This window comes from Hylobates moloch, unplaced genomic scaffold, assembly GCF_009828535.3.
Source record: "Hylobates moloch isolate HMO894 unplaced genomic scaffold, HMol_V3 SCAFFOLD_10, whole genome shotgun sequence".
Taxonomy (NCBI): Eukaryota; Metazoa; Chordata; class Mammalia; order Primates; family Hylobatidae; genus Hylobates; species Hylobates moloch.
This window is the reverse complement of record NW_026652285.1, coordinates 2,255,343-2,264,687: the sequence shown is the minus strand read 5'-3', so window position 1 is coordinate 2,264,687 and position 9,345 is coordinate 2,255,343. Positions and strand designations below refer to the sequence as shown.

Sequence of the window (9,345 nt, the reverse complement as noted above, 5' to 3'; positions counted from 1 at the left end):
ATTACCCACATTGGTGTCCCCGTGACTTTCCTGTTCTGGATGGTAAACTCCATGAAAGCAGAGACCATGCTTTGCCCACTGTTTTGCATCTGCTCAGCTAGAGCATTTAGCAAGTTCCTGGCACCCAAAGGAGCACAGCAACTAAAATGCTCCTGAAGGCAGAGGAATGGCCTGGGTGACTTTTGAAGTGGCCCGACTGCTATGGCATCTTCCACGGATTCCGCAGGTACCAGGCCTATGTCTGTCCCAGCCTCAAACCTACCCAAATCTGCTTAGTAATGCAGCTCTATTTTAATGCCCAGATGTATGCAAGGAGAAATACATGGTTTAATCATTCTAGAAGCAGTAGGCACCCCTTTTCAGAGCACTTTTCCCAAACTAAATCTAGTGAGAGTATATCACCCTGAACCCAAGAAAATGAGACTTAAGCTAAACTTAGGAAAATGTACATAATCTAATTTTAAAAATGAATTCCTCACAACGCAACATAGAAGAAGAAAGAAGTACCTAGATTTGAAACCTGGCTCTGCCACTTTCTCTATAAATAAAATACAAATACCTGAGAGATGACTGTGTTATGGGTAGTGCGTGTTAGATGCTTGTGTTAACGTGCCCCTTTCCTCTTCAAACTGAGCATACTGTGTGGGTCAGTTCAGAAGGAAGGAGCCCAGGTTCTGGAGTTAAACCCAGAAACAGGGCCAGTCTCTGAACCTCCATTTCTTTTTTTTCCCTCCATTTCTTTCTCAGCAGAATAGAGAATTAAAATGTTATTCGTGAAAAATATCCTCCATGCTCCTCTTACCAAGCCTGCAACTTAAAACCTGTGGTTTAAACTGTACTTTCAATTATTTGGAGGAAGCCAACACTGAAGAGCCCATCCTGAGCCAGTCATTTTAAGGCCAGTACTACCTAACTGGGACAAGGCCAATCCGGTTGGAAGGTATATTCTGCTCTTTGACTATGGAATGGGGGAAAAGCTAACTGACCCTTACAGAGATACCATTGATTATCAGGTTTTAGGACACTTTACATGTTGCAAGGTGATTTCCAATTTCCAGTACCAGATTGGTGTTGAAGCCTAGAAATTGTACACTGATTAGGAGTCGATTGGGTGCCACACAATGTTTATGTACATCATTTTATGACCAAGACAAGTGATATTTGGCACCAGAGCCTAGGGGGAGATTTCTCCTGTAAACGGGCACCAAAGGCTCCATGCTATCAGGTACAGGGAGGAGTGGCAAAGGGGTGAGGTCATTGTGATCCCTTCCCTTCTCCTCCCCGAAAAAAAACCAAGTATGGTGTGTTTCCTGTAAGCCCCACTCACTAAGGGAGGCTCACTCGCTAAGGGAGGCTGACCCTAGGAGTGTACATTTGTCTTAGGAAAGAAAGCGTCAGCCCATTTTGAAGTAACTCTCGAACTTCGGGCTTCCTCATCTTTGGCCTCCAAAGAATAACGTACATAAACATAAAATGCTATGCAAAATTTATGGGGTTGTATCAGGATGACAGGAGTTTCGGTGTATATTCTGATTTTGAGACAAGAAAATCAATTCTTCTCATCTGAGGCCAGAATGGCAATTAGTTCTTGTTGAAGTGAGAGATTATTTACTCAGCTCTATTTTTTTATGTTTATGTGACCTTTCATAGTTACTCAGAACAAAATGGGATAAGAGAATGGGGACTGTAATGTGCATCTAAAAGATGTATGTTTCCCCTTCTATATTCACATGGATCTTACGAGATTCCAATACCTAGAAACTGACCACCAATTAGTAAAATACATATTTATATCTAAGGCACATTCATTGTTCCTCTTGGTACTATCAGATCTCTCTATTTAATGTCCTAGACCTCAAAGAAAAGTGCTTTGGAGGAGAAAAAAAGAAAAGGGGGAATAATAACATGACCTGCTATCCAAAATGAACACAGAAGCACAGATCACTTTCCAAAATGTCCATGATTTCAGAACATAAATGCAGGCACACCCTTAAAAGAAGCATTAGAGAGGAGAAAACCTGGCCAGCTTCCCAAATCTCCCTGTATCCAATTGGACTGGGTGATGACTGAGATCAAAGGCATGTGGTGATTGGACAGAAGGCCAAGAGGAACTGGCATCCTCAAGGCTGCTGGAAATTAGCCAGCTCAAACACACCAAGCAAAAGCAAATTGGAAATAAAGACAGGCGAGTAATCGAATGCACATGGGGGCATGCTTCACAAAATGCAAACTTCATGTGTTCCCAGAGGAGAAATTTCCAGGTCTTCAACAGCATAAACTCAATGGGAAAATCAAAACATCCCCTTTTGCAACCTTAGAGCCTGAATCTTTGGCTTCCACTTTAGGGAAATGGGCAAAATGACCTCTTTGTCATAGTACCCACCGTGCTCTCTGCCCTCCTCCACTTCTAGACCCCTCTCCCCTAAGTAACTTTGTCTTTCATTTTGTTTCTAAAAAAAAAAAGAGAGATTTTTGCAATCTGCGGCATTCTCTCTGGAACAGCAAATGTTCCCAGCTCTGCCGTTTACAATGCCTTTGGTGGAAGGTCACCTCGGAGGTGTGATTTTTTCAGTATAACATAGTTTCTGTGGTGCCTTGACATTCTCTGATGAACAGCACCAACAGGACCACTCCTCTGACATTAGAGAGAGGGTCCACTCAGGCACCAAATGCCATTTTCACCACTAATCGTTATCTTCCCTGTACTCCTTTTATTACCTGCCTGTTATGGTGAAAGAGGATAGTTTATGGTCTCATTCCCCTACATACACACTTTCCAACCCCATACTCCCTTAGAAATGTAGAGCAAAGATTACAAATTCTTTTCTGCAGGTTCTGATTCACAGAGGGAGAGCATCAGAACAGGGGCTTTGGATAGGAAAAGCCTCGCAAATTAGTGCCTGAATAAAGATATAAAAAGAGAAAAGTGAAGGAAGATATTCTTCTCGAACTTGATGCCCTTTCTCTCTCTCTCTGTGTACACACACACACACACACACACACACACACACACACGGGTTACATTTTCATGGAGGACAACAGAGTAAAATCCAGCAACATTTAAGGGATTTCCTCTCACCAAATTGTCTCCGGTCCCTTAATTGTGTTTAAGCCTTGCTGAGTACTTTGTTTACGGTCCCTAATGTGGTGATTTGCATCCCCCTCTCTGGGTTGCTCTTGGCGGGGCAGGCAGCTGTCTCAGTCTAACTCTGGCTGGGAAAGGTAAGGATCTTTGCTTTGCTTTTTGAAAGATCTGGGAAGGAAATGTTGGATGCCTGTGGGGGTTAGGGGCATAGATATAATTCATGCATTGGAGTCTTTGAGAAAAGCTCTCCAAACTTTAAGGAGTCTCCTAAAGCCATGTGCTTTAGAAAGAAGTAGAGAGATTTCCTCTTCTTTGTGAAAATAGAGGGCTCGCAGAAATAAGGCTGGTTGCATTGTGGATGAAATTTTGCATTTGGGGGCAGGTGTCCCCAAAGGATGCCCAGGGGTGTTTCATACCTTGTAGACACAGAGTGGAAGGAGGAATAAACATTCAGAGGCAACAGGCATAGATCACTAGGAATTCTCTTTGAATTTCAATTTGAAGAGGTAAAGTCAGTTAAAGCTGCGTGTGTCAGTGGTTAGGATGACAGGCATCTATTCTTCTGATACAATGTCTGCCTTATACCAAAACTTTCTACCTCTTTGAATTTAACATACGAATCATCAGTTGTCTACTCAGAGTCTAGAGATGTGTACCTGTGTACCAAGGCAGGTGCACACACCCTGTGGAGGAGCATCGGTGTGAATGGGGCACCTGAGCCTGACAAGGTTGAAGAAAGCTTTGGTATTGGAAGTGATGACAGATTCGTGCTCCCAGGGCACAGACACACTCACTGTGCCTCATTGTAGACTCAGTCAAGGGCTTACCATGAAAAAAGGTGCCATTGTCCTCTCTGTAGAAGTTCAATGTTTGCACCTTTAGCTTTGGTAACAGGAAAGCATGCCTTTCAACAGAATAAGGCGATATTCAGAGCTTCAGTGCAGTTACTGGGCTATCTTGCAGGCAACGTGGTACTAGAAAATAGAGGGGAATTGCCCTCAAGGGCCAGAGTTTGCAGGTGAGAAGACAGCTCTGTTAAGGAGCTTCTCAAGAACCTCCATTGTACGTAGCCAGCGGCCCCCATCTCACCATCTTCCGGGGGCAACTTTGGCAAGTTCTGAAATGCCCTGGTTCTAAGTATTCCTGACACCCAACACCAAGTGACAGTACTCCTCAGGGATGAAAGCTGTCTCTTTAGGTCTGACATTTTTAAAGTGTGAGGATCATGGTGACCAAGGCCTCCAGGTACTTGCCATGACTCCCCCAAACCTCAGGGACTTTTCAACTTTATTTTTTACAATGACATACCCTCTCTCTGGCTTTCACTCTAGAATAAACAACTTCTGGTCCCTCTCTTTTTGTCACAAGTCATCAGGGTATTGCTACAAGGCAAGGCTGGAGAGAGTGTGCTTTGATAGAGGAGAGGCGAGGTGTTTGAGAACATCCAAGCCCTTTGCCAGCTATTAGAGAAATCTAACAATTGGAGAGAAAGACGGAAAACAAATATCTTCCGAGAGTTCATTTGGATCTGTGGTTCACAGTATTAATTAGAAGGGGTTATTAACACCTGTGCAGATGAAAAAATGGAGGATGAAAACTTTTAACTACAAAGTGTAGGATGACCTCCCAGTATTATCTTTTCTCCTCAAAAAGACAATCTTGGGCTTTATGTATTTCAAGGTTTTAAAAATTTCACAGTTTGTCTGTAAGAAAGCATAAGCCTATAAAGTCACTTATAGGTTTATGGGGTGGGAAATAGATGTTCAACTTTATTGTTTGAGTGTGTGATGTGTCAAGTTGTATATGTTTGAATGTTTAAAATACCTTGTTCCTTAAAGTGGGCCAAGGAACAGAGGTCTCAACATAGGTAGGGAGCTTGTTACAGACTTACTGAATCAGAATCTAAATTTAACAATCTCCCCAAATGATATATGTATCCATTAAAGATTAGGGTTCAAACCACGGGTTTCTCTGTTACTGGGTGATCTCTGTTAAATTACTTAACCTCTCTGAGCCTGTTTCCTCATTTATGAACTAGTGAGAATTAACGTTAATATGTGACATTTCTTAATATTGTGCCATGTCCAGAGTAGGCGCTCTATAAATGGTAGCAATTATCATGATGATGATAATCTTGGTGCTGCTAAAGTTACCTCCTTGCAAAAGCAGTAAACAATCACGTTTAAATCAATGTAACTGGCTTTCCCCCTTAACCACAAACATTTGTGCCTCCCGCCCTCATGCCTAAATGAATTAACACTGAACAAGGGGGGTTTTAAGCTTCAGATGACTATCACGCGCATATAAAGAATAATGGGAAAACCTAGGAACATGGATTTTTGCTGGCTTAGAGACTGAACTCAGCTGCCTGATGACTTCACAGCTGTTTCTGCCACCCTAGAGTGTCTGTCCCCTCGGCTCTGTCCCCTCAGCTGGGTCTGCAACGCTGACTCTGGGATTTTCTTATAAAAATGCCTGATGGACGGGAGGAAGATCTGGAGGTCGGCGGGGGGAAAAAATGAGTCATTCAAATTCACAAAGCAGTCCACTTAGTAAATGCCGCAAGAGAAAAGTAAAAGCTGGCTCCTGTCTCTGGGGAATCTGTGGAAATGATTCGGACTTATCATGTCACTGAGCAAAGTTGGGGGAAGCCAAAACTCCGAATCTGCTGGCAAGGAAAAGAACGAAGGAGAAAAAAAAAAATGTTAGGGAGGGGCAAACCGGAGGGGGAGGGAATAAAAAGAGAGAGGGAGGGAAAGACAAGCGTCATTTAGGAACAGAGGTAGCCTGAAAGAAGCAGGAACTTCAGGATCCCAAACCAGACCAGACCCCACAGTAAAGTATTTTTACATCTTTTCTTTTCCCCAGAAGAGATCCCTAACCTATTGTTTTATTGACAGCCTTGCTGTTAGAGGCTCTTTCCCAGAAGTTGGACGAAGTGGCTCAAGCGTTGCTGTTTCTTCTCTTCCAAGTCAAGTGGTTACTCTGGTAATGGATTGCCTCTCTCCGAGGTGAGTGTAAGTAATTTGGGGACAGATCTTGATTTTCAGGTTAGCTCAATCTCAGCTTTGGGGTGAAGATATTTTTTTCAGATATAATCTCAAATATCTTTTAACTGGCCTCACCAGAAGTTAGGGTGTCATTGGACACCAGTGATTAATTAGTTTGGTGATTAAAAATGACATGTGAGTAGGCAGCTCTAAGATTTAGTTTCATTGCTCAGGGAGTGATATTTTGACTTTCCAGAGCAGGGAAGAACCAGTGAGGTTTGATTTGGAGTTGAATTTGTTTTCAGTGGATGCTTAATATATTCAAAGTATGAATCTCATTGAAATGGTCTCAAGAATCTTTCTTTAAACTTGTTCAGTAACTACAACTGCTCAACTGTGTAGCAGCTAGACAGCTTTTTGAGAATGGAAGACGGTGACTCAACCATGTCTGGGCAGCAGACAAGTTTTCACTGATTTCTCATAGACAACATTTCAACCAGACACTTTTGATCAAAAGTCTCCAGCTTTGTCCTGAAATGTTCAGGTTCAAAATACTTAGAAAGGGTCATTGCAGCAAGTTGTACACACAAAGGCACGGAGGAAAATGAAGGTTGTGAAATTTTCCTGAAAATCTAGCGTGCTTATTTGTTTCTGCATGTTGTAGTATACATAATATCGAAATTTTGTGTTGAGCTTAATAGAAAATGTGTGAATTGACAGCTAATCACTCAAATAATTGATTTTATTTTTGCCAGGAGAAAGCACAAAATTATATCCTATGAAGGGGTTGAATTTTTTTTCTTATTTTTTCTCTTTTATAGCAGATTGGAAGATATTGTTACATTTCAGACCACAAATCCCCACCTCATTGTCAATGAATTTTTTGCTGAACTGTCCACCTAAAATGGGTAATAAAAAGACCCCAGGGAGCAGGTTGCACTGTGTGTAATAGTAACACGATAAAGATTTGTTGGCTGTCATTCAATGGAGAAGAACATCATTTGTTGCTGGCCACTTGTCTTGACATTGATTTTGTGGGCAGCCAATGAGTGATAGTTTGGAAAGAATGCATGTTATGCCCAGCAAGACTGGCGGAGTCTGAGTTGCTGTAAGTTCTGGGATTAATGGTACGAAATATTGTTTGTAATGTATTCTCCTCTTGAATGAAACCATCTTTGGATTAGGATTCAGGCATTTCTGTGTGTTCAGAGGAAGGAGAAGCAATAGACAAAGCAGAAAAGCTTGTAAAACATTTGTAGACCGCCAGGGTATATTAAACACTATAAGTGCTTCTTGCTTTTTCTGTCTTCCCTTCATATGCATCTGCTTCATCTTATTTTTTGCCTACATGCAAAGAGAATACAACCAATTCAAAAAAAGAGTAAAGTTGCTTTTCACATGATCTGTGCCTCCTGGAAAGGAGGTGCCTCCCCAGCTTTTCATTTCTGCTTACAGGGTTCATTCTGATACATGTAGCTGACATCTCCTGTTATCTTCACAGCTTTCACCCTGGTGAGACTGTCCAGATCTAGTCTGTAAACCCAGCTTAGAAGTTGTAAAAATGACTGAAGAGCCCATCAAGGAGATCCTGGGAGCCCCAAAGGCTCACATGGTGGCGACGATGGAGAAGAGCCCCAAGAGTGAAGTTGTGGTCACTACAGTCCCCCTGGTCAGTGAGATTCAGTTGATGGCTGCTACAGGGGGTACCGAGCTCTCCTGCTACCGCTGTATCATCCCCTTCGCTGTGGTTGTCTTCATCGCCGGCATCGTGGTCACCGCGGTGGCTTACAGCTTCAATTCCCATGGGTCCATTATCTCCATCTTTGGCCTGGTTGTTCTGTCATCTGGACTTTTTTTACTAGCCTCCAGCGCCTTGTGCTGGAAAGTGAGACAAAGGAGCAAGAAAGCCAAGAGACGGGAGAGTCAGACAGCTCTCGTGGCAAATCAGAGAAGCTTGTTTGCTTGAGACTGAATACGACCAAATGGGCCATTGGGCCTGGAAAACGTGCTCTGACTTTGTCACCCAATTCACCCAGAACCATGGTGGGAGAGAACAGACTTGGCGTTGGAGCAGACTGGAAGTATGGGGGTGGGAGGGTGGAGGGGCTTCTCCTTTGTGAGGAATGACTCATGTCTTCTTTAATGACAAACTTAACCCTAAGGGCTATTTCTGAGACTGAAAAATCAGCTTTCTATTTACATTAAACACTTCGGGGGTCATGGGAGTGCACGGCATTAGACAGTATTTGGTTCACCCTGTAAAGTAGCCAAGAAAAGATGAGAAAATAACAAGATAGGCCTGGCACACTAGACATTTGCCTCCAAAAGAAATAACCCACAGTCTTAAGATGTATCATAAAAACATTCTGCCAAGGATCTAAATTACCTTTGGTTTTGCATATGTCTATGAAATTCCGTGATAATTTTTTTCAATACATTGATTCACTGGCATCTGTTTTCATTTTTCACTTTTAATAACTCATCACTGGTGGTACTTTATCTTGAAGAGTTAACTAATATTTTTTATATTTTAACATCGGACAGTTTTAGCCAGTTGTAATGACGTATCAGAAGTAAAGAAAAACCCATTAAACTTATAGCTAATAGATGCCGTTGGGGGTTAAATTAATAGTAAAATAATCCAATATAGCACTTTTGATGATTTTTATATAAAAGTCAACTGTACATTTCATTTGGAATAATAAATACTTATTGCTGCTAAAACTTCTTAAATGGTTATTTCTGTTATAGTTATTTCTATTGCAGTTCCAAATTGCCATCTTCCCTTGTCTCATTCGCAAGTTCTCAATTGTATTTCTCTCAAATGGACAGGTTTCTTCTTCTTTACTGGAGGATTTTTGTTTTTATCATATTGGTTTTTCATTACTTCTGAATAGTCTTAATTACATTTACTAAATTCTAAAGGAGTTCTGTGCTATTATAATTAGGAAATCAATGTCTTTGGTCAGGAATTTTATAATGTGCTATTAAATGTATATTACATTTTTGTGGAATCAGTTGTTAATTGTTTGCTTAACACATATGCCAGCACCAACTATATGCCAGGCATAATGTAGATTCTCAGGTTTCTTCCTCAGTTAGATCTAATACAATGCAAATAAAGTTACTGCTTGAATTCTTCAGTGGACATTGAGCTAGTCCACAGCTAGGACTCTACCCTGTAACTCCAGCCAGAAATACAGCTCATTCATGTAGTTTAAACCACCTTAAACTAGAATCAAAAGATAGGCATGAAGGTTTCTTAAAACT

General features: G+C 41.5%; 1 protein-coding gene across 2 annotated transcripts; it reads left to right on the top strand.

Annotated features, from left to right (window-relative positions):
- The first annotated feature begins 3,192 nt into the window (after positions 1 to 3,192).
- Positions 3,193 to 9,089, top strand: TMEM100 (transmembrane protein 100). 2 transcript variants are annotated; one of them, XM_032162805.1, is made up of 3 exons: positions 3,193 to 3,222; positions 5,986 to 6,096; positions 7,577 to 9,089. In XM_032162805.1, exon 3 carries the CDS (start codon positions 7,637 to 7,639, stop codon positions 8,039 to 8,041), a length of 405 nt encoding a protein of 134 aa, XP_032018696.1. In that variant the 5' UTR covers positions 3,193 to 3,222; positions 5,986 to 6,096; positions 7,577 to 7,636; the 3' UTR covers positions 8,042 to 9,089. The 2 variants fall into 2 exon arrangements, with proteins under 2 accessions (XP_032018696.1, XP_032018695.1); XM_032162804.2 differs by lacking the exon at positions 3,193 to 3,222 and having other exon boundaries at positions 5,851 to 6,096.
- Positions 9,090 to 9,345: the final 256 nt, after the last annotated feature.